The sequence below is a fragment of the Falco peregrinus genome, chromosome 7, assembly GCF_023634155.1.
Source record: "Falco peregrinus isolate bFalPer1 chromosome 7, bFalPer1.pri, whole genome shotgun sequence".
Classification (NCBI taxonomy): domain Eukaryota; kingdom Metazoa; phylum Chordata; class Aves; order Falconiformes; family Falconidae; genus Falco; species Falco peregrinus.
In genome coordinates, this window is record NC_073727.1 from 62385484 (window position 1) to 62409895 (window position 24412).

Here is a 24412-nt window from a genome sequence, read left to right on the forward strand (position 1 = left end):
TTGGCAAACTTCTAGAGTGTAATGGTAGTGGCTGTATTTACGGTAGAAGGAACTTTCAGTGCAGGTGTGTTACTTGTGCAGCAGCTTTGCTAATCCCCTGAGTAAACTTCCTGGAAAGTTGCTCTTGCCATTATCCTCTTCAAGCAGACACTGCTTACTTAGAAGATTTGTCTGTTAAGATTAACTTCTTGCAGAAGTAACAGTTCTGGTTCCTTCCCTTACATTTTCTTATGTTGCTTGAAGTTGCTGAATCATATGCCAGCCATATGGTTACCAACAGAAATGTGTTATCTGGTATGATATTAATGCCTATCATGACTGTAATTCTCTGTGCTCTATACTTACTGTCAGTGACAGATGAAATGTCAGATGCCAAGAAGAATCTTAGAAGTTTAGTGCATTGTAGAACTTACATTGAGTTGAGGAGCTGACTGCCTCTCTGGTTTCTTTTTGGCTTCCTCAAGGCTACTCCTTCCTAGGTCTTTGCAGTTGCCTTGGCAGTTTGGGCTCTAGTTCCATTCTTAAATGATACTGTTCTGGTAAGAGTAGTGATAGGAGAGGTATCAAATAAGCAACTTTTCCCAAGCTCCCATGAATTAGAGCCACAGTGTTTAAGACAGACTGTCTTAGATATATAAACAAGTTATATGTCAGTGTTATTAACCAGTTTTCCATTTGGGTGCTTGGTAGATGCAGAGCATTTCAGTTCTGCCATCAGGCTTAGTTTCATTAAGTCAGGTATGTCCCCTCTGCAAGTCAGAGGACTGCTGTTTTCTGTTTTCCTATCTTGCGCTCCTTTCATCTATGTAAGACAAAATACTTCGTGTCCCCCTTTCTTCCCTCTGGAGGGGGAAACGCTAGCCTGTCCGAAGCTATGCCTTCTAGTTTCTGCTGCTCCTGCAAAGTCTCCAGTTTCTTGTTCCTCAGACACCTTTGACCAGATATTACGTATGCACCCCTAATTACTTCAGCCTTTCTGTTGTGCTTTTTGTTTGGTTTTGGGCGGGTGTGGGATTGCAGCACTTCCTGGCCGTACTTCATTTTAACTCCTGGCTAGACTTTTGCCTAGGGCAGCAACTTTTGACTTAATGTACTCCATAGCAGCACTCATTGACTGACTGTGTCTGGTCTGTGGGGATAAAATTGCACTCCCTTGCATTTTTATTCCTCGTTTATACACACCCCAGAACTACCTAATACACTTCCCTTTTAACTTTTAAGAAAATAATCAGGTTGTGAACATTTTTTTTCCCCCCTTAAAGAGCAGAAAAGCTTGGTTTTCTGCACCCCACTTTTCTATTCAGGTATTTATTCCATTTTCACAAGCACTTGTAACCTTCAGCCACATTCTTGCTGCCAGCTGTCAGTGACTGATCCAAACACTCTGCCCTTTCAGAAAGTGAAGCTTCATTTGTTTAAAGGTTATAGTGCCATTTTCAAGCAGTAAATCAAAAACTGTCTTTAAATACTTGCTATCCAGCATTCCTGGTCCTTCCCGTGTTAAAGAAGAAACTTGAGTCGTAGGTGACAACATCTTGTGTTTTAGGACTTTTACTCAAATGTCACAATATTTTTATAAGATTCCATTATATTCTGGGGCTGGGAAATCCACTCTAATGTCTTCCTTTAAATCTGACATTTTCCTTCTGCTGGGCTTTGTGCTGTTGCAAATTTATGAGGCTTGAAGATACAATCTGTGGTTTCTGTGCATGCAGATACCACAAATGTACAAACTCATCTGTGTGAAACCTTGTGAAAATTCAGTCCTCTGCTAAAAGGGTAGTGTGGAAATGTCTCCTGCACCTTGAATTAGATTGTTATGTGATACATGAACTAAACCGTATGATCCACCATGTTGCAATTACGGCATTGCTTAAGGATTTCTCTGAGCTTGCCACCTTGCAGCCTGTTTTTTGATTCAGGTTAGTTCCAATGCTTTGATTATTTGTTCCATATCTGTCTAAATGTTATGACAAAACAGAAAATCCATCTGTATAACTGATAGCTCCACAACACCTGCATTGCTAGATGATGATTATTATTTTTAACTGAGATTATTAAATGTTAGTTAAAGGAGTTAGGAGGTGTGACATCATGGCTCTCTACAGCTTCCTGAGGTGGGGAAGTGGAGAGGGAGGTGCTGATCTCTTTTCCCTGAAATCCAGTGAGAGGACATGTGGAATGGTTCAAAACTGCACCAGGGGAGGTTTAGACTGGATATTAAGAAACATTCTTTACCAAGAAGGTGGTCCAATACTGGAATGGGCTTCCTAGAGAAGCGGTCAATGCTCCAAGCTTGTCAGTGTTTAAGAGGCATTTGGACAATGCCCTTAATAACTTGCTTTAACTTTTGGTCAGCCCTGAATTGGTCAGGCAGTTAACACCAGATAATTGTTGTAGGGCCCTTCCAGCAGAAATAGTCTATTCTCTCTTCTATTAATCTTTTACTAGAGCAAGTAGGATTTCTCTATCCTCAGCATTTCACAGGGATGATAAAACTGGTAACTCCTCTCAGTTGGTATCTCATTTGCTTACTTCACATATTGTTGGGTATTTCATTGCTTAACTGCAATGTTTAATGCTTAAACAGTTTCACTGGAGCTATATTAACATTGTTTATAATTTCGGTATTGTATTTCGAACACAGAAGTATTCCTGTGAGTTCCTGACCAATAATGGAGCTATGTAAAACTACACCCTGCTCTTACTTTCAGCATGTATAAATCCCTGCCATCTCATTTCACACATTTGAAACATCCCAGAAACATCTGAAATCAATGTGATTCCCCTCCCTCATGAGAATTAAAATTGTCTTCAAACACGTAATTGCGCATTCTCTCCGACTTGAAACTTGCTGATACTCCTGTACTGCTGCTTCCTGTGAATTTGCATTTGTCCTCCTCATCTTGTGCCAAAGCTTCTGATCTGCAATTAAGCTTCCAAGCACAGTCGTCCCTTCCCAAACTGCAAAATTAAGTTCACATCATGAACAAAATAATAAACTTGGTGTGGGTGAAGCACTGTTGCTGTTCTAAGCTTCCTGTCTAAGCTTTTGTGATTCAATATAGAAAACAGCCTCAGAATTATCATGACTCCTTTTCCTGTTCACACTCTGGATTATTTCAGTCTTATTGGTACACTGAATGTAGCAAATTTGTCTGCTTTTGAGGTTTTTTACTTGCCTCTGTCCTTACAACTTTACTAGCAGACTCTTTTTCCCTCATTAACTTTTTTTTTCATTAAATCTCTCCGCTTCCCCTCACACCTAATCTTTTCCTCAGAAGAATAAATTTTCAGTTGCATTTTTGCATTCCACAGGTTAGGAAGGACTTCTGGAGATCCACTGGTGCAACTCTGCTCAAAGCTAAACCAGTTTTGGTGTTAATCAGGTTGTTCAGGTCCTTGTGCAGTTAAATTTTGAAAATTTCCAAAGAGGGAGGTTTTGTAGCTGCACTGGAAAGTCTGCTCTATTCCCCAGGTCTAAGGATTCTTTTCTTAAAAAGTCGGATTTCTGATGTTTCAACTTGTCTGTTGCCTCCTGTCCTTTCACTTTTCACCTCTTAGAAGTAAAACCGCCTTTCAACTTCTGTTAAGGCCAGCCATTTAGACTTCCCTAAGCTGAACAATTCCTGTTCTTTTGGTTTCTCTATGAGCATCAAGCGGTCCCACTCCCTAAGCATCTTGGTGGCCATCCATTAAGCTAGGGGAAGTTTTGTTATTTTTCTTGCACAGAGGAGCCCAAGGCTTGACATAGCATTCCAGATGTGGACTCAAAGTGACAAACAAGAGGGGGAAAAATCACTTCCCTCAGCCTACTGGTTATGTATTAACCAACACAGCCTCGTATGAAGTCAGAGCAAAGGCTTGCTGCTCTTTCCTCTTTGTTCATTTTGTCCACCAGGGCTCTCAGGTCCTTTCTCAAGGTGTCTTCTGGCTGGTACATGCCATCCTATACTGTTGTGTGGTGTTGTTTCATCCCAGCTACCAGACTTGCATTTGTCTTTGTTGGAACTTTGCGAGGATCCTGTCTGTGCATTGACCCATCCTGTCTGGGTGCCCTCCAGTGTAACTTTGAACCACTGACCATGACTCCATGACTGCAGCAAGTTTTCCACCCACCTTGTAATTTCTTTGTGCAATCCATCTCAGCCTGGTTTGGCTACAAAGATACTTTGAGATGCTGCATTGAAAGTTGTGCTACAGTCGAGGAAAGGAAATGTGTACTGCTCTCCCCTTGTCCACCAAGACAGACATCTCATCATGGAAGGCAATCAGGTTAATCAAACACAGTTTGTCCTTTTTAGATCCATATTGGCTGTTCCCATCCTTTCTTATCCATCAGGTGCTTGGAAGTGGATTCCAAAAGGATTTGCTCTATGGTCATCATGGGCAGTGAGGTTAGGCTGCTGTTTCAGCCTGTAGCTTTCTAGATCCTCCTTGTTGCCTTTCTAGAACACTGACATGACATTTGCCCTTCACCAGTCATCAGGAGCCTCCCTGAGTTGCCATGACCTTTTGTGATGACAGATAACAGCCTTGTAATGGTGTTAACTGGCTCCTTCAGCACACTTGGATGAATCTTGTGTCGTCTCAGAGTGTATGTCAAGTTTGCTTTACTGGTCCTTAACTCTGACTTCCTCTACTGCCATACTTCACCATCCCACCGACACTGCTAATAGTTTCAGGAAGCTGGGAGACCTGTAAGCAGAGTTCGCCAGTGAAGTATGAGGCAAAAAAGGCATAGAGTACCTTGATCCTTCTGCATGTCCTTCAGCACTAGATCGATCCCCTACCCCACTGAGAGCAGCAAGCCCACATTTACCTTATTCTTTCTTTTATTGCCAGTGTATTTATAAAGGCTCTTGTTTTCCTTCATAACACTTGCTAGTTTCAATTCCAGCTGAACTTGGATTTCCCAGTTTCATCCTTGCGTGCTTGGTTGATTCCTGCTGGGTAGCCCATCCCCGCTTCCATGTTACAAACCTTCACATTTTGTGCTTGAGTTGAGGCTGAGGTTGCCCATTCACCCAGACTGGCACTCTGCCATGCCTGCTCAATTTCTAGCAAACTTGAACAGACTGTTTTTGTGCCATGAACATGTCATCTTTGAAGATCAACCCACTCTTCTACCCTCTGCAGCAGCTTCCCACAGGATCCTGCCTGTGAGTTTCCTCAACAAACCATAGTCTGTTCTCCTGAAGTCCAAGTTCTACTATTTTTCTTCCTTAGCTCTCTCAGGGTCTTAATTTCCATGTTCGCATGGTTGCTTCAGCCAAGGCTGCTACAAACTTTGTCATCCCTGGCTACTTCTTTCTTGTTTGTGAGTAACAGATCAGAGTGCCTCCCTGATTGGGCTTGTTGCTCACTTGGGTCAAAAGAAATGTTCTTGATGGTCAGGCATCTCCTGGATTGCTTGTGGCCTGCCAGATTGCTTTTCATGAATAGGCAGGAATGGTTAAACTATTTACTAGATGTTAGTTATTATTAACTCACTGCTGACAATGTAATCTTTAATGTCATACTGAATTAACCATACCTCTGATCCTTTTTTCCCTAAATTCAGATCTGAGATCCCCTTTAATGCCTTTCTTGGGATCGAATTCCACAGTCTTTGACCCTAAACAGGAATCTGGTGCAATATATACCTCTACTCCTCTCTGAATATGAGCATCCACAGTTTTTGATACAATTACGTGCTTTTCCCAGGTCTTGTTCCAGCCAGCCTGTTTTGATTTTTTGTTCTTCCTCTGAGTGTGTGTGTGGGCAGCATCAAAGCTTGTAACTCTTAAGAAAGATTACCTTGAGTATTATGGATTCCATTCATTGCTCCCATTATTTTTTGTCCTTGTAATAAGAATCAATTTTTAAAATGCATTTAGTCAGGAATGCATGCACTGGCATGCTACATTGACAAAATCAAAGAGTCTAGGACCTTGTATGTTTTTAGAATTTGTCAGAGGTCAGAATCTCTCTGGTTTCCCTTACAGATTCCCACAGCTGCCAACAAGAAAAATGCTGAAAGACAGAGCTTATCTACAGAATATTGCACCAGAGGATACTTGAACAGCGCATTGTACACCTACTTTTAAAAAGTGTAGAACTACACATGCAGTGAACACTAAAAAGTACTTTGAGATGGTCAGCATTTACACAGATATATGTCAACTTGAATTAATATTTCATATGGATTGAATGAGTAGATCTGAAGTCATATCCTTGAATGATCTGAAGTTGTACATGAAGGTTACCGAGTTATATCCCGCCCTGTTTTACTGCTGTTGAACCCTCTGGGTGTGTAGGAACAGGTTGCACCTGCAGTGCTTTTGTGTGTACCAGGTACTTTACACTCCTGCATTATCAGTGGAGTGTCTGGATCCTGGCAGCACAGTGGGTGGCAACGAATAATTGTCTGAAAATTCAAGATAGGCATCTCTGGTTCTTTTCATTACCAGAGTCTCTCTGTAAGCTTGTGAATGGTTATTAAAGGTGTGAAATGAGAGTCAGCAAAATCTAATTTGGTTGTTACAGCTAAAGGTAGAGGGTTAATAGTTTCCAAACAGTAATGAAAGGGGACATTAATAGTGACTGCAGATTTCAAGAATTACCAAGGCAGCTCTAAACATTTAAATAAAACCATATTATTTTGACTATAAATGAAAAATGTTAGAGAAAAGTCTTGATTTTGTTAATACATGTATTATCAAAACTTTTATTTGTTTTAGATGAGAAGATTGTGGAAAAAATCCGAGCTTTACAAATGAAAGCTGAAGACTATGATGTTGTTAAGGTGATTGGAAGAGGGGCTTTTGGAGAAGTGCAGCTGGTAAGAATGCAGTGTTTTAATGATTAGACAGATTTACAGCTTTAGCCAAAACCTTCCCCAGTCTTGCATGCTTTATATCTAAAAATGCATTGTTATAAGGAATAAGTGTTACATTCATTTTATCGTGAGGTAATTTCTGTGCATAGTAAACAGTGCATCCACGTATAAAACATGATTGATTGGAAGGGAAGGATTTGGGAAACCATTTTTATCCTTTGATCAAAATGAAAAAGGCAGTTCATGGCAATTCTAATTTATTTTTTTTTCACCATAAGTATCACTGTATAACAATACCTGAAACCTTCCTCTCAAAGAGCAAGCAACAAAAAAATTTGTTTTGCTCTTATAATTGTGATGCTTGCATTGTGTTTAACTGATATACGACTCATTTGAGTTTGGTTTCTTTAAAGACACTTAACATTGTCTACTCAACATATTACCCTATATAATATCTAATGTAAGAATGGGATTACTTTAGAATTTCTCTGCAATATAAATTTAAATTTTAAAGAAAAAAGCAATCACAATACAAAAAGTAACTTAGTGTGTCATGCATAGCCTGCTTTTCATTTAATTTTGATTTTTCCTAGACTTCCATGTCATACATACTGTGTGATAAATAGCACAAAAATGTGAGCATATGTAAAAGATGGATTGACATGTCAGTTTTGAAATAAGCTGTGGATGTAAGCACCAAACAGAATCTGAGAATACAAACACCAGAGACAAGTTATAATGAGCTAACAGATAACTGCACCAGCAGATGCATGATAATTTTCTGTGTAAGCATTTTTAGAGGAAGAGAGATGTAGAACAACTCAATGGAAAGGGGAGCAACTGATCTGCAGCAATTGAAGCTTATTATCTTGTTGCCACAAAGTAACAAAAATTACCCTGTTGCTTGTGCCTTTTGACATGGAACTGCCATTTTAGTGTTCTGTGCTAATTTTGCACTAGGAAGGTGGGAAAGTCGTATTGTCTTGTAAAGCAGTTTTGGAAAATACAAAGATGTTCTGGAGTTCTGTTGAAGAATTTGGCGAGATCTTAGTTTTGAAGTGCTTGTAGGAGGTACACAGTATGTAATAGCAATAAATTCATTATCCATTTATAAAATTTTTTGTATTTTCCATCTTCGTATTGGTGAAATTTGTTGGAACTGGGAAGAAAGCCCTGCAAGTAGCCTAATGCTGTTTGCATGACTCATGAGTAATTTGCAAGTTTAGATGTTATTCATGTGACAGTTAACAATTTAATCAACAATTTTTATTCATTTAGGTTGTTTTTTAAAGCAACTTCATCCAAGCGTGGCAACATGTGAATGTAGCTTCCTCTTCTCTATTACATAAAAGCATGGCTCCCTCTTCCTTACATTGAGAAGGGGCTGCCGCAGGGAGCTTTGTAAGAAAGCACTCTATGCTCTGTCATTTCATTGACAGTCACGTCAAATGGTTTGTTTTAAAATCTTCTCTTAAACATTTTTATCATCATATATATCCACTTACAGTAGCTAACAGAGATACTCCTTTTTCATGAACTTGCATGGGAAGTCAGTGAAGAATCAAGTTGTAAAGAGCAGTGCCTTGTGCATTTGGGGGCGGGGGGGCGCAGAAGATGAAAACGGAGATCCCAATAACAGAAGTCATGTGCGTTTTTTGGGTATCACACTGATATATTTGCTGGAAGCATCCAAGAGAACTGTATTTTTAATGTGCTTCAAAAATCAAAATACATTGGTTTTATGTGTATTTCTAAGAACTTAATAGTTTTTCAAAATATTGTTTTCTTTTTAACGTTCCATTTCAAAAATAATTTATTAATTTGTCCTGGCTTAGAATGGAGGTTTTTTTCTTAATTCACTGTGTCATGCACAATTTAAATTCTAAACTAGAGATGATTTTTGATGATTTTTCACAGTGTATGTGCTGCAGTTAGGTAGTTTGAGGGATATGAAGACAAACTTCTCATTTGTCTCAGCATTATAGTGTGATGGTAAAATGCATTGTCACTTGGTCATATAATGATGGGGTTTGGGGTTTTTTAATTCTTTAAATAAGCCCTTCAAGCCCCAAAATAAAAAAAAAAACCACAACTAAGAATACTTGGTACTGGAAGGGAGCTTCTGTATGTCATATGGACCTCTTCTGTACTTAATGCCAATTTAAAAGAACACTTTTTGTGGAATGCATAACATTAGGATTTCCACAGTCTTACAGCTGAAAAACAGTGGGTTAAAAAATACAGCTGTAAAACTGAACTAATATTAGCTGGTGATCAGGGCATACATACCTAGATTTTTTGCCTCACAAGGTATGATACAAGTTTAAACTATTGAGCTAAGCTATATCTATTTCTACTCCATTCAAAATGTTAACACCACAGTTGCAGGTGACGGATTTGTGGCAATCAAAATATTTTGCAATACATTCTGTGATCAAAATAGAAATTTGCTTCAGTGGGGGCTTAATGCAGAAAGAACCATAAATAAAACATGATTAAGTACATGAGTTAAATTTATGAATGTCATGTTATCAGTGTATGCTGTTATGCATAAACACTTGTAGCACAAATATTTGTAATAGTTAAATGTAACAAGCCAAAAACGAGTATGTTAATATACAGCATAAAATAGTCTGCTATGATGTCCTTAATTTAATTTTGTTTCCCCCAAGCTTTCCGCCCAGTAGAGCATATTCTTGTGAAGGAAGTGGTGTGGAGACATCAGCTTTCCAGACTCTAGCAAGAAGGAAAACACTCTACTGTTGTATCTTATAGCTAGATTTTTTAGAAAAGCCTCATTTCCCCACCCCCCTTCTTCTCCCCAGAAAACTAAAAAATACTCTCCAGTAAAGAGAGATCAGATGCCTCTGATATGAGCATCTGGCTTGGGTGGAAAAACAATTTCCTTGTAGCTCCAGAAGTATTAAGCTTTACTCTTGAGTTCTGGCCTCTGGCTTTGCTGGGTCTGTGGTGGGAAAGCTAAGAAGGTAATTACCAGCTGCAGATCACTCCTTTTCTTATGCAGTGCCTTGAATAAAAGTGACTGGTGTCTAGGGCAGACAGAAAAATTGAATTATGGTGCTTAATATGTTATTTTTGGTTTATGCAGAAACAGTAATTTATGAAAGCACATCTTGAGTACCTGTTGTTTGTTTTCACTTGAGGAAAAATCTTCTTGATTTGAAATTGAAACATACCCTTAGATCCTTCTCCCAGTTCTAATCACAAAGTAAACATTGCAGTGATGTAGCGGACTGACTTATTTATGCACTGAAATAGAAAACTAAAGCAAGGCTAAGTCTTCCTTGTATTTGGGTAGTAAAGGATGGTCTGGCTGATTGTCTTTACTATATGATTTTTTAGCATTGCAAGCCAGTGGTTGTCATGGCCCATGTAAACAGGTGCTGGTTTAACTTTTTCCATTAAGTACTTTATTAGGTTTAGTTCCACAGCCACTGCTGATGTACACTTCCTTAGTAATACAAAAAAAAAGCAGTCACGGTCTGCTACCTGAAAATTTGTCTGAACATGAATTTTGGTACCCTATCTGTAGTAATTTCTTATGGCTGTATTAAGTATTTTAGGATATTTGTGATTATTTCAAACCTTAGAGCTCATTTCAGAGCTCCACTCCAAGATCTTAATTTTCTTTTATGATAAAAGAGATGGTACCATTATCAATATTACATGCTCAAACTGATAACTTCAAGTGGATATGTTATTTTCTTTGCCTACAGACTGTCTTCCAACATGAAATTATGGATGCATTTTGTGTGCACTTGTTTCTTGAAAGTCTTAGACAGATGAAGCAGAGTAGAGGGAAATTCTTATTTCTTAATGCATTTTCCTAAGTTAAACGAGGCCGTGTTACTCAGTGCTGAAGGCACGAAGGGATTTTCCTGCCTATTTTGAGAGTTACTGTGGTGAGCTGCAGTTTAAATTTGGCAGTTCATTTAAACGGTTGGAAGAAATTGAAACATCGTGACAGTTTAATACATGAATAATCTGCTATATGAGTCTCTATATATATGTACAGATACAGCTCTGGGTAAAGAGCACAGTGGTTAACAGCTAAATAGGCTGTCTCCAGCGGCCCGGCCATGGTGGTGATAAAAGGGGCAATAGCACCAGTAGGTCTCTTCACCTGTAAGGTATGCCAAGACACACTCGGTCTTTGGATGTGCCAGTAAGCTAGTTGTTGCTTTATTTCCTTGATTTTTGTAAAGAGAATGAAGCTATCTTGAAATTTTTTCAAGAAATAATTTAGCCAACTAGTGACCTGTTGGCACTACCTCAGAAAGGTTCACAGACTATGATTTCCGGTCCCTCTGGTTTACTTCGCTTCTCCTATGCATGAGCTTGCTTCAGGCTGTGCTGACTTTCCGAGATTTTCCCCTCCCCCCACCCCCCCCAAGTAGTGGGAGACAATTATTCTTGTAAATGAAGGTAGCTATGCAAACCACACCCGGGCAAGAGTACACAATGATTTTAGGAACTGTAAACGAATAAATACATCGCAGAGTTTTACACGAACTTTCACAGAAAATGCATCTTCAATTAAACAATATCTTTTTGAGGTTGCTGGTCTTTATGCATCTTCTAGTTTTAAGAACAATTACAAAAGCTCTACTTTTTGGAGTATACCATAAATACGGGTATATGGAGTGGTGTACCAAGTCTTTGTAAATAATCCCATGTGAGATTAGTAAATGGGAAGGAGATTAGTTTCCAGAATCCTTTCTTAGGACATCTTCACTAGCTGGTAGATTGTTAACATCTTAGAATATACATGCTTGGAGAATTGTTAATGCATGTAGAGAACATGTTTCTGATTTGGTGTTTGGTTGGAGGTTTTTTGATCTACCTGTACAGAAGGTCGTTGGTTAGTGCTAAACTATCCAAGGTACTAATCCTAAAACTTTTGTACCTGTATCTTGAGAGCAAAAAGCCCCAATTTCAAGAACAGCAATTTCATAAATAATCCTGTTTATGTTCGTGTTCTCACCCTTTCCAAGATTTACACATGCACCTGATGCTTCATCTGTTTCTGGAGATCATTCCTGTTGCCTTCACCAACATTAATGTGTTCAGCTTCTCAGGAGCAGCAGGCTGATGCTCCCAGATTTATAGATCAAATAGGTGCCTCTGAGGCTTTGTACTGCAGATGTAATGGACCTGAAACATTTACAGGTATTCAGGAAAAGAGGCTATTAAACATTCTTTCAAGTAGCATAATTAAACGAGGTTGGGAGATACGGGTTTTTTACTAAATGCGAGGGTTTTAAATGCTCCAGAAAATTGTAACCATTTAGGTCTGATTTCACAAATTAGTCCACTGAATTTTTTATTTTAATGTGAAGAAAAAAATGCGGAAACTTAAGATGCAGTTAATTTCTTTTTTTCTGCTGATTCAGACATAGCTGTATACTTCTGACTTTGATTTCTGCAAGGAACACTCAAGAATGGTAAAAGCTGATCCTTTCGTAGTTGTTTCATAAAGTGTCATAAATCTAACATTTCATTAACAGAATAATGAATTTACAGTCTGTACTTTAAGGATTTTGTTTCGTGCCCATATTCAGATAAAGTTTTCAAAAATATTTCAAGATTTTGTCATAAAAGTTTTAAATTCAGTTTCTCAACAACTTTTATGTTATTAATTTTACACCATTTTTTTTTAAAGGGAGTTTAAGAACTACTTAAGAAATAGCAGTCTTTTTTTGTGACAAATAAAAATTGGTAGAAGCTGAAGTGAACTGCTTGCAGAATTTCTAATGTGAATGAATGCAACAGATAGATGGTGTTCAGAATAAAAAAATACAAGCAGAGTTGCATTTTATTTCTCCTTACACATCAGAACTTTTGAAGGGGGAATAGGCAAGCATTTCTTTTCTCTTCTGTAAACAGAATTATTTATTTATTTATTTAAAGTGTTCAGGGTGATTTGAAATAGATGCATTCACTCAGAAATTTTTAAGAGCAACACTCCAGTTCTGTAGAGAAGGATGGTACTTCTGTCATTCTGAGGTTTGGGTTTGGCTGGTTTTGTTCGGGGTTTTTTTGAGTTTGGTTTTTCATTTTTTTTTTTTTAATCAGTTTCAGTTTGAGTAATCAGACTACTCCACTCAGCTCTCAGTTTTATGCTCATAGCCATAGTTAGGAAGAACATAATGCTTTTATCCATGCTTCTTCAATAAAACAGCTACCTCCTAAGAGGTCCCACAGCCCTGAGGCATGGCCCCCTCTTGGCCCTGCAGCTCTTCATCTGGGGTTGTAGCAGCAGCTGCAGCAGTTGGCCAGTCTCTAGCATACCTTCCTTCATTTGGCATTCTTGTTGCACCCCTGCTATGTTTTTTTGGAGCAGCTGTTAGATTTTTCTTTCCAGGTTTGGAAGTTATCAAATCTTTACTGTGCAGAAAGCTTGGTAGGTGAAGACCTATAGGCATTGCATAACAGAAAGCAGTTAGTACAGGAGAAGTACACTATGCCAATATTCAATTTTTTTAGAAGGCATTTAAAAAAAGTTATTTTTCTTCTTTCTCAATCAATAGGTTCGCCATAAAATGACACAGAAGGTTTATGCAATGAAGCTACTTAGTAAATTTGAAATGATCAAGAGATCAGATTCAGCCTTTTTCTGGGAAGAAAGAGATATCATGGCCTTCGCCAACAGTCCATGGGTGGTTCAGGTAATGAAGATGTGTAAAATAATAATAATAAACCTGGTTTTGAATTTACATCTAAACTCAAATAATGGTTTACGTTCATATTTAATTTCTTAAAAATACATATTTGCAGTAATTTCACTGAGTTTTGTGGATTTGGCTGTATTAGAAAGTAGATTAATTTACATTTTAGTCACTACAAATGCATCATAAACCAGAATTAAACAGATATTTTTTTTAATAATAGGGAGGTTATTTTTCCAACTAACAAAAATGCTGTATGGAAATACAAAAACAAATGTCAACATTATTTCCAGTCTTTCCTTTATGATATAGTCAGTTGATCAGTGCTTTAAGTAGTTACTGTCTTTTCAGCTGTGATTTGGTAGGTGGATGAGTGTATACTTCTGGTCTCCTGCAAGACAGGAGGTTGTAGCGGTCATTTGCTTGAAACCATCTTCTGTTTAGTGCTCAGTTATCACGTCACAGCTCAGAAGTAATATCCAAGTAATGCAGAGTTGCCTTCTTCAGCTGGTTGTGAACACAGTTGCTTGCAGCTGTCTCACAACATGTATTATCATCACATTTGTAATATGAATTATGCCTTTGGGAAAAATTAGTACTCAATATTGTAATTTGTTATAACTGGTAAATTACACGAATTAATGAGTAGTGAAAGCATATGCTTGGAGAAATAGTACTTGATTTTGTTTAATAATTAATACATTTAAATGCTTTCACATATGTTGACATGCTTCTGTATATTTAAATAAGTAAAGACTGACCTTAAGCTTTCCATGTATTCTTCATAATGCTTTACCTCATACATGCAAAAAATGTTTTACTAGGGGTTTTTGTTTAATGTTTTGCTTTTCTGAACGTATTCTGTGTTCTTGCCTATATTCAGCAGAAACAACCAAATAGATGAATTTTTATTTAGTTCTTTGTTTTTGTTGTAATGACAGTAGTTGTCTGGAGTTATTTTTATTTTTCACATGCAGTTGGAAGTAATAAGAAATGTATGACGCTCAATTTTTAAAGGAAAGTGTAGCAAGCATGATATAAACGTGTGTGTGCATTTGTAAATAGCAAGTTAGTCAAAGTGTAGTTGCAATTGTGCCTTCTATGATGGAATGTATTAATGTGATGTATTTAGAGAATGTAGTCCAGTGGGATAGAATATTGAAGTGATTTTAAGAAAATGTATGTCCTGTTCTGAGCTAGAAACTGGGACAGATCGCACTGCTGCTCTGTGCCTTCTTTTTTATGTGGAAAAACAAGTGAAACCATAGCCCTAGATAATTTTTAAAAGAAAAATTAAATCCCTTGGAGGCAATAACAAAAGTAGTGTATAATGGCATAGTATTGTTATTTATTATGTTGCTGTATTAATATCTTTACATGTAAGAATACAGAGACTATTTTGAATTTTAATTTAGATTTTAATGACTAAATGCATTATATTGTATACTGTATATACTACTTTGCATTTGTGAAAAAAAAAACAACAAAACAAACAAAAAAACAGTGCTATATATATGTATTAAAATCTGTATTTATAATACAGGTCTTCTGACACCAGTATACAATTAATTTTAGTCTAAAGTTCGTATCTCCTTAATAACATTCTGGCCTTTCATGGTTCCTCATCCTTCACAAACTCACTGTTTTTGATGTCTTCCCTTCACACATCCTTTTTCTCAGTTGCCTTTAAATTTTGTCTGGGTAGCTTAAAGATTTGAATCATTTTAGTGTTTAATGTAAAGGAGCAGTATTCCCAGAGCAGTAAGGTGTGAGACCTGAAAATACATTTTAAATGTATTTTAATGCATTCTGAAATACATTTTAAAGAAACTAAACTTAGTTTCACTATCATGCCTGTAGGAAACATACTAGCTGCAACCTATACCAGACTGTTACTTTATTGTAAAAAAAAAAAAAAAAGTTCCTGAAGGCAACTATAATACAATACAAAGAAATTATTCTTTTCTTTCTTGTTTCAATATACGTGTTCATTTAGCACAAAATTAGTGGTGATAAGTGTTTTTGTAAATATGTGCAGAAATAGGGAGATTTATAATATACAAAATTAGGAACAGTCTAAGGTGCTCTTCACAATCAAGCTATTTTCAAATGAATGCATGATGCTCCCTTTCTCAGATTTGGAATGTTGCATTTTGACTCAGTGATACTTTTTAATGCCAAGAAACACGGGTACACAGAAGCTTATACAACTGAAGTAATCAGGAAATATTTTTTGCTTGCTTAATGGAAATGAGATTTTAAAGTTCAGTAAATTTCAAGGTACTGTCATAATCAATAGAAAATGTAGGTTATCTGAATATAAAAAATGAAGTTACTTTACATCAGTCTTGAAAACATGCTCAGGTCTCAAGTTTAATGAAGGTTCAAGATAAAGGGCTTTATTCTTTTTCCTAGTTGTCTCTGAAAAGTAATTGCACTTTTTCTTTTCCTTTCTTTTAATCTTGCAGCTATTTTGTGCCTTTCAAGATGACAAATACTTGTACATGGTAATGGAATACATGCCAGGTGGAGATCTTGTAAACCTTATGAGCAATTACGATGTGCCTGAGAAATGGGCCAAGTTCTATACAGCCGAAGTTGTTCTTGCACTTGATGCAATTCACTCCATGGGCTTGATACACAGAGATGTGAAGCCTGACAATATGCTTTTAGATAAATATGGGCATCTGAAGCTGGCAGATTTTGGCACTTGCATGAAAATGGATGAAGTAAGTATGCAGCTGAATAATTTATCATCTATGAAACTGTAATTCTAAGGTTATTTTCTTACGAATTATAATACCCAAAGGAATATTCATCAAATGGCCCACTTGGTTAGAAAGCTGTTCCTTGTTTCCTAATTTTAAATAAAAGGGCACTTGAAATAGAGTAACATTTTCTATAAGAAACTGTTCTAGCACACGGAAGAAGGTTGTAAACTTACTTTCTGTTATTTTTGAAAGCATACGTGTTTATGAATTTCTGAGATTCATCTTTTTGCCAAATGTCTGAAAAGCTTATGAGACAACTCCTAGTTTCAACATTAGTAACCTTGGAACAGTTCATAAACTGAAATTTTTCAGTAAATGAAATTATTTTGTAGGCAAGATACAGTCCCTTTATTTTTTTTATTTTTTTTTTTCCACTGTGTCTAATCGTTCTCATAGCATCCTCTAGTGGTCGTTAAAATGAGGTCACAGTAACGCAGCGGTGGCATGTGATATATTGATTAAAATTTGTCAGGTATTTGTCAAGGTGTCACACATTTTAATTGTCCAGATTTTATGATGTACAGCCAAATATAGTTTTCTAATGAGATTGTATAAGAGTATTTTTAAGAGATGTAATACTTTATATTATTAAAGGAGACTTAAAAATGAAGCTACCATTTGTAGTATGCAGTTCTAAAATCTTTCATGACAAAGTTATGCTGTAATTTACACAATATATTCTTCCTGTAAAAAATTACAACAGGTTCTTAAAAAACTGTGTATGAATCTGTGTTATGATTTGCTTGGCCTTTGAAAGGTTTCTGTATTAACGTTGTCAAGGATGATCTTTCTAAGCTTATTTGCTTTAATGTGCAATTTTTTTTTTCCTCCCCTCTGTATTGTTTAGGCAGTGCTTGGTATGGTCTCGGCAGTCTACTTAATTTGCATTTGCATAATTAATTTAATGTCTCCTCAGCTGTATCTAGAAGTACTGTCTCTGGTTAGGGTTTGTTTGAGTTTTTTGGTTTTTTTCTTTCCTGTGACAATATATTAACTTCATTGAACAACTACTGCTGTTTACTGAGCTTCAGTAGTATAGTATTGCTGAAAAAGTAGTTGTTCTAAAGGCAGTTTACCTTTACTTTGATTTACTTGCCTGTATTTTAGGGGACAGCATTTACTTTAACTGAAAAAATCAAAAGTATTAGTTGATCTCTTAATTTAGTCCTTAAAAAATTAACCTTGGTTTTACACAAATGGATTGTAGGCCTTAAAGGAGTCTGTTGTTCATCATAAAAGACAATAAAAAGGCATCAAAAAGTTCATAATACAAATCTACCAAAAAAGTGATCCTTTACCCTATTTTAGGGAACCCAGAAATGGTGAACCTAAGCCTTTTTTTTTCTTTTTCATTGTTGTTGTTAAAAGAATGGAATGCTAAGCAGTGATTGATCATATTATCAGTGTGAGAAGTGCATGCATGTTTCTTATGGAGAGTTACAGTGAGTTCCAGCTTGGACTGGGCATCATCAATGAACTAGTGATCTCCTGAAGAAGTTAATTTTTTAACAGATTACATGTTAGGTTCTTCATGTTCCTCAGACTCAGTGGAATGGCAAATATTTTTAATACAGGAAGCTTTAGAAGTTGAGAGGTTCTGGATTCTCTCCAAATCTCATGCTATTTCTTACAAAACATGAACACATCCCAGCTGTGTAAATATAATATTGGTGCTGGCAGGATGATTTCTAGAAAATATATGCTTGCCCAATACTTATTTATTTTTTCTGGTTTGAATTCTTGTAGCAGTTGTGCACATTAGCATCTTCCTTGTGTTTGTTGAGAGCCCAGGAAAAATTATGCTGCAATTTGCTGAGTGACTTTCTTGATCTTTGCTATGAAGTTGAATTCAGTCTCCTCTTAAGCCTTGCAGGCCAGTCCAGACACTTGCAGCACAATTCCTCTTTACCAGTATGTGAAAAGAATTGTTAAGTGCTTGAGTGGTCTTTTCCAACGTAAAAGGAACTGACCTGTTTATATAACTCAGTTGTGATAGTTTTGGGGTTTGTGTTTGGTTTTTTTTATTATTATTATTTTTTGCTTTTTTTAAAAATCTGCAACAAGGTGAATATTTCTATAATTGAATAAAGAATGGAGCAGGCCTTAAAGGTTTGGTAGGAATTGTGGTTCCCATTTGGTATTTAGGTATGATAAGGTAGCCCAGGGCAGGTTTTACCAGACCGTAACCTTCAGGTTTGCTGCAAGAAGCTAGACTGTAGTTAGCTTCAGTAGATATTGTATCAGCAACTCCTAGTGTTGCCCGGCTGAGCACATAATGCTGTCTTGTGCTAACTGAGCCTTTAGAAGAGCACAGGTTTAGAGGTTACCTGTTGAAAAAAGACAGGAGTAAAAGAAGAGGTGTTTACCATTTGGGATTATTACCTCAGCTCAGGCAGCTCAGCTGGGAGAAAGAGCGTGTTCCTCTTTTTAGAACTCAGCTTCTCATTGAAGCTTGTCCAAGACACTGCTGGATCCTTCTTGCATCAGTTCATTGTCTGCAGCATGCTGCGCAAGCCTGGGTGCAGTGTTGACACCTGTCTGAGCTATCGTGATGTTCCTACACAAGCAGTCTCCAGCTCTTGTTTACTGAAGAGAACTTAATGAGGGAGTGAAAGCCTGATTCTCAGCCTTGGTTCAAGACAGCAAGTGATTCAGGTCTGATGGAAATCCTGAGGATGAAAACTGAACTGTTTTGTGTTCAGCAATATAGTAATTCTCTAGGACACACTACAGCCTCACCACCAGGTTGTCATAAGCTGTAGAGAACATGCTGTGTCTCCTGCACAGCCTTTTTTAAAATTCTTCACTGCACATCTCTCACATAGATGCAGGAGATGAGTTCCAAGATCCACCTTGATCTTTTGAGGTGATGAGAAAATTCTCAGATAAAAAACACTGGCCTGAGATCCCCAAAAGGAGGCTTTGTCTGAGAACTGCTATAGTAAATATGCTACTCGGGCATAAAAGAGAGGCTTAGTGTTTGAAACACAGGAGCAACACTTTGTCCAAACAGCACCCTTTAGATCTCTTCAAATGCTGAAGTACAGAAGGCAGAAGTCATCGTGCAGAATGTAGGAACTGTCAAGATTCCACGTACTGCACCGAGAGGGCTTCCCTGGTTACTTGGTTTTCATGCCAGTGATCATGGAAGCTAGGTCCGCCTGTGGTATGAAGAGTATCCGGTGCTTAAAAAATATGTGCAGAGCAACGCCCAAGTTCTTTGAAAGAAAAAGGGTATGAATGAGAGGAACAGAAATCTGGGAATATTGTATTCAGGTGAAAATGAACCAACCTTCCCCAGGGACATGGTAGAATCCCTGCTACTGGAGGTTTTCAAGATGCAGTTGGACGGGGTGATAGTAGGCTACCTTTCCCGTGACCGGTTGGGCCAGATGATCTTTTATGGTCCCTTCCAACCCAGGCTGTTCTGTGACTCTGTGAGTGCATTTTTGGTTTTGTTCCTGAGATGGAAGGTAGAGAGTTCTATGGGCAGTAATTACAACCAAATCCATGTGCTTCAGAGAGATACAGCCCATTGAAAACTGATGTTAGCATGCAGGGCCTTTTTAACTGTAGAAATATTTTTTTGTTTTACTGCTCAATTCTTTGACATCTTGTCTGAAAACTTAAGGTGTTGTTACCTGGAGTTCTTTAGCATCTGTAATGTCAATGGAAAGAACTTTTTTTGTTGCTACATACCAGCCATCAGACTTGGGTAGGGCTGGATTTTTTTTTGGCACAACCTCTGCTTTGTTTGCATAAGACTTCAGCAAATGTCAACATGTATAACCTATTAAAAAGTGTTCTTGTTTTGTTGTATTAATTATAGAGGAATGGGAGATGGAGTGCTATTAAGTGGTTAGGTGTCAAGGTGATGAGACTGTGACTGAAGCTGCAATCTTCAAAGAAATCCTTCAGAACTGTTTCAGTGACTTGTTTTTAAAGAAGCTTCTTTCCCAGGGAGGGATTCAGGTGCTTTCAGCCCGTCTTCACTGAGTGAAGAATTGGACTTTCCCTTGTTGTGATTTTGCATTTGGATAGGAAGAGATAGACATGCACCGGCGTTGGAGGCCACCAAGATGCCACAGTCCTATGAGATCAGCAGAATCACATGAGCCTAGAGCAATTCCTTCTGTGTTCAAAGTAAAGGAGAGGCTTAAGTTTCAGAGAAGACCTGTAGGTTTGTACACAGAGTGCTGTTACAAGCAGAATATTCAAATAATGATTCCTGCCATGTGCCAGATGCATTTTTGAACGTTCTCAGCTTCAGATTTCTGGAGCCTTTGGGTCTTTGTTTATTTCCCAGTGTTAAAATGTGTTCATCTGTATTCTTCTTTGTCCAAGGAATGCACTCTTCTGAAAAGAGTTAACTTCATTTTCTTATTCCAGGATGATAAAGCTGCGTACTGTCTGGTTAATAGTATAGAAAGCAGAAGTTAACCTCCTCTTCATTCTGGAACTGAGAAGTTAAATCTTCTTTTAGGTTTCAGCTTCAGCGTGGAGTTGTAGAAGATGATAGGCATTTGCCAGGAGGACGTTTGAAGTACTCCTTAGGTCTCTGCAGTATTTAGTCATCACTTTAGTTTTTGCTTGCCAGTTTCATGACTTTCCAGGATTCTGGTGTAGTACATAAATAAAAGCTTTTGGCAGTTCATATTATGTGTGAAAAGAAATATTGTAATTTGGTGTCTAATTTTTACATGTCAATACAATTCCCAAAGCAGAATGTTTCTCTTCTTTTCTTTAAATATGAATTTTGACTTTAGTTATTTCTACTAATATTCTGTGTTAATACTCAGAATTGGTATCTATTGCCATTCATTCCGATGGCAAAATGCACAAAGAATTGTCAGATGACTTAAAGATTTCAGGTTGAGAGGCAGAATAAAGATGAGTGTATTTTTGGTACTTCTCTGACTTCATCCAGGATTTCATCTCATTCATCCATCTGGTCTCCCTGGAACAAATGCAGTGAATTTGATTAAAGGAAACAAGGCTTCTAAGTCTGAACCAGCATGCTGGCAGATCTGACGATGCTTCTGCGTCATTTAGCCCCTGCATTTTTAGTCTCTGTGTGAAGCAAAGAGGATGAAGCATTCTATTAATAAAACCGTGTTAATATGTTAATAAAAATTACTTTTTTAAAAAAAAAGCTTTGCTATTCTTTTAAAAAAACCTTTTTTTCCCCCCATATCTTCTAATAAAAACAAAGGTGTGACTATAAAAATTACCTATAACTTGATTTATTCTCTGAATTAAATTAAAAATGTTATGTATCTGCTATGTAGGGCCTAGAACCCATAGCTTATAAAAATTATTTGGAAGTTTGTCCCTGAATTCAGTGAGATAAGGAGCAGTCTGATGTGGTGTGTAGCTTCATATTGAAACCACTACTGAAAATAATAAAATTGGTCAATTTTTGAAAGATGTGATCAAGAAAACCTGCGATAGAGTAGGCAGAGGGAGAGCACATTACCAGGAATTGTCATTTCAATCCATATTGCTTCTGGAGTGAAAATACAGTCTTCCAAACACCAAAAAATATTTTTGGCTATATTTTTTATGTTTTTCTGGTCTGCTAAGAGACAAATGATTTAAAGACTCAGAGGTATTTTAATTGAATTCTTACTGTTGCACAGACAGGTATGGTGCGCTGTGATACAGCTGTGGGAACCCCCGACTACATATCGCCCGAAGTTCTGAAATCTCAAGGGGGTGATGGTTATTATGGACGGGAATGTGACTGGTGGTCTGTAGGAGTTTTCCTTTTTGAGATGCTAGTTGGTAAGTAGCGATTTCTTCTGCTAATGAGATTATTGTTGAGTCTTTATTGTGCCTTTAGCTGTACTTTGCTGTAAGGGGACTGGTCGTACCTCACTATCTAACAGCTTCTGACTTTTGTCTGATGCTGTTGCTTCATTCTTGTTCTCTTTGCTCTCTGTCACTCTTACACCGCAACAGCTGTTTGCGTGCTTGTTCAGTGATTAGTTCCCTGACTCAGTTCAGCTTAAAACTAATTCTTAGAATAGTTTTAACCAGGGTCAGCTACCAGCTACCTCACCATCTCATGAACATTTGTGCCACCTCAGGAGCAGTACTGAGTTTTCACAGATGCAGAGATGGGAAAGGAATGGGAAGGGCAGGACTGGCCTTTTTCTTTTTCTCTTCCTTTTTTTCTTCTTTCTTCCTTTTGTGTGTCTGTCCGTCATCCTCCCCCCCCCCCCCCCCCCCCTTTTTTTTTTTTATTTTCTGCCCAGCACTAGCAATGACTTCTGTTAGGTCAGAATGACTATGGAAGTATGGCCTGATTCTTTCTTTTATGTTTGAGTCAGGATTTTCCAGTAAAATATACTGGACTGCTATGGCAACGAACATAGAATATAATCTGTTAAGAAGATGAATCATCTGCGTCTTAAACTACAGTAAGGATCAGTGTTATAGTCTGGTAGAAGGATGGAATTGAGCATATAATTATTAAAAATCCAATTCAGCATGTTTTGGGAATACTGCAGATGTGATGTTTCTGGTATCCTGAGCCAGGAAAGATATTTGGATATATGATGATATTACAATCACTGTGTCTTTCAGAATTAAGGAATTTTGACTTAGAAAAAACATGGTTCATAATAAAGTCTCTCATAAACAAATTTAGCAGTAAATAAAATTCTTCAGTGACTAAAATATTGGACATCACTGTACAGAATGTTTTCTCTGAACCTCCTCCCCCTGCCCTCCTTGTATCTGGCGGAGGATTCTCCCCTTTTTATGCTTCTAATGAGAACATTTTTTAAAGTGAAATCTTATTTAGTTTCTCCACTTCCCACATGTTGGGAAAAAAACACACCGTATCTGTTTTTGTTTGTGTTTACATATCAGGTTCTGCCTGTTGTCCTCTAAAGCATTATACTTCAAAGAAAGCATGGAAAGCGTTCTGTTGTTCTGATTTCAGTAAAGATGCAGTGAAAACAATACTGCTTTTTGTTGTGTGCTAAACTAAAGCTAAAATGTTTGTCACAGGATGAATCCTAACATTGGTACAGTGACTTAGGTTAGTTTTGAGGTGGTGTCTAACTCAAAGCTATTTTTGAGACTGAAGACAATTGAGAAGGGGAAGGTGTGGAAGGAGAGAAGCAGCACCTAATATCAGTGCTCCCCCCCTCAAAGGTACCGGCATGGTAACCTAATGAATCTACTAAAATTCTAGAAGTTTTAATTCAAGCTTGTGTGTACTAATTTCTTATTTTGCCATGAAATGACAGAAAGAGGCTAAAGGTAGGATTGTTGCATTTATATTCTATTTGAAAGCTGAAAGGGTTTTGTCTGTTGTTCTGTTCATACATTTTTTCATGTACCGAGCTTTTCAAATTTTCAGTATCTTTTTGGAAGCATGCGATCAGCATGCTGACTGCCCTGCCAGTGATCCCCACCTGCATGCAGCACACCAGGATGGAGGAAAGAGCACCTTCTCTATTAAACCTGTGAATTAGTTGTGAGAAAAGATTTATGTAAAAGATGCACCATTCTGATTACTGAGCTGAACCATTTGTAACATGCATTATTTTGAACACTGCATTCCAATTTTACTGTTTGGGGGGGGGGGGGTGTGTTAAATAAAAGGCTACTTTAGGTAAAACTGCTTGTAGACTTTTCTTTATACCTTTTGTCTTTTTCAACTCGCGTGACTTGAACATGACTCAAAATTACAGCTAATTTACTATTTTATTTTCAGGTGATACTCCTTTTTATGCAGACTCACTAGTAGGAACGTACAGTAAAATTATGGATCATAAGAACTCATTACATTTCCCGGATGACGTGGAAATCTCTAAGCATGCAAAGAACCTTATCTGTGCCTTTTTAACTGATAGGTAAATGCATGTATTATTCTGGTACTGTTTTTATTTTGGGGTGGTATTAGCACATGCACATTGTAAAAATTAATTCCTTCCATTAGTTCTCTTAATCTCTGTTCAAATCTCTCCTGCAAAATGTCTTGCTCTCTAGTTTTTCTTTTGGGGTGTTTTTTCCAGGTATTGTATTTTATTTCTATGCACAATTCTGACAGCTCTTGTTAACAACACAGTTTGTGCCAGACAGATCCTTCCAATTGCAGTATATAATACAGTAACAAA

At 37.4% G+C, this 24412-nt stretch overlaps 1 protein-coding gene across 2 annotated transcripts in view; it reads left to right on the top strand.

The window, feature by feature from the left end:
* Nucleotides 1-24412, top strand: part of ROCK2 (Rho associated coiled-coil containing protein kinase 2) — a 100932-nt gene that overhangs the window by 46824 nt on the left and 29696 nt on the right. For both annotated transcript variants that reach the window (XM_055810764.1, XM_055810763.1), the window contains exons 3-7: nucleotides 6723-6823; nucleotides 13372-13509; nucleotides 15978-16238; nucleotides 21920-22064; nucleotides 24010-24148. In XM_055810764.1, the coding sequence (XP_055666739.1) occupies nucleotides 6723-6823; nucleotides 13372-13509; nucleotides 15978-16238; nucleotides 21920-22064; nucleotides 24010-24148 (784 nt within the window). The remainder of the gene's footprint in view (nucleotides 1-6722; nucleotides 6824-13371; nucleotides 13510-15977; nucleotides 16239-21919; nucleotides 22065-24009; nucleotides 24149-24412) is intronic.